The sequence below is a fragment of the Cystoisospora suis genome, assembly GCF_002600585.1.
Source record: "Cystoisospora suis strain Wien I chromosome Unknown contig_8948, whole genome shotgun sequence".
NCBI lineage: Eukaryota > Apicomplexa > Conoidasida > Eucoccidiorida > Sarcocystidae > Cystoisospora > Cystoisospora suis.
The window spans coordinates 3,402-4,231 of record NW_027161726.1 but is presented as its reverse complement, the minus strand read 5'-3'; the positions used below and the strand labels follow the sequence as shown (position 1 = coordinate 4,231).

The 830-nt window shown below is 40.4% G+C and overlaps 1 protein-coding gene across 1 annotated transcript in view; it reads right to left on the bottom strand.

The window, feature by feature from the left end:
• Positions 1-410: 410 nt before the first annotated feature.
• The window catches only part of CSUI_010936 (uncharacterized protein), a gene marked incomplete at both ends in the record, with an annotated part of 1,091 nt that continues 671 nt past the window's right edge, over positions 411-830 (bottom strand). The window contains one exon of the mRNA XM_068071037.1: positions 411-632. Coding sequence (XP_067916987.1) covers positions 411-632 — 222 coding nt within the window. The remainder of the gene's footprint in view (positions 633-830) is intronic.

Sequence of the window (830 nt, the reverse complement as noted above, 5' to 3'; positions counted from 1 at the left end):
TTATATATATCTTATACACCGTATAGACATATATATGTTTCTTATACATACCATATATATATATATATATATATATGTACAGTATATGTATGTATGTTTATGTGTATACACCTATCCGTTTTGAGAGAGAGATCGGTACTGTAGGCCACAAGGAATGCCGTTCTAACGACACCTTCCTATTCTTTTCTCTTTGTATTGTTTCTTTTTACTCCTCATCCCCTTCTCTCCTTTCCTCCTCCTGCTGTCTCTCTCTCTCTCTCCAGGTCTCTCAATGTACATATGCACACCCATACACACGTCTACATAGGTATATATATATACAGAGATATGCATATACATATATATGTATACGGAGAAAGATGTATACAAGAGAGAGAGAGAAGAGGGAAGGGATTGACGTAGGCTTACTTGTACAGAGCTAGGAGTTGTATATGAACGACGAAGATTCTCCATAATACAAGGCTTTTGCTATAGGAATTAACGTCTGTGCCTCTTCCTAGCCACACCATATAGGCACAGAAAGCCCATAAGAGGAGGAAGCAGAAGACAAGAAGAAAATAAGAGAGAAAGCCACACTTCACACACCCTGCCGATGTACGAAGCAGCCAGGACCGCATGTATCCCTCTGCACACTAGCAACGCACAAGGGACCAAAAAAGACAAGGAAAAGAAAGAAAGGATGAGAAAGAAAGAGATAGTCAGACAGATAGATAGAGAGTCAGAGGAAGGAAGATGAAGAAAGAGAAAGAAGAGGGGTGAGAGAAGAGAAGAAAAGAGGGGGAAGAAAAAGAAGAAGAATGACGGCATGAGTTGGGGGAGATGGAGAGGAC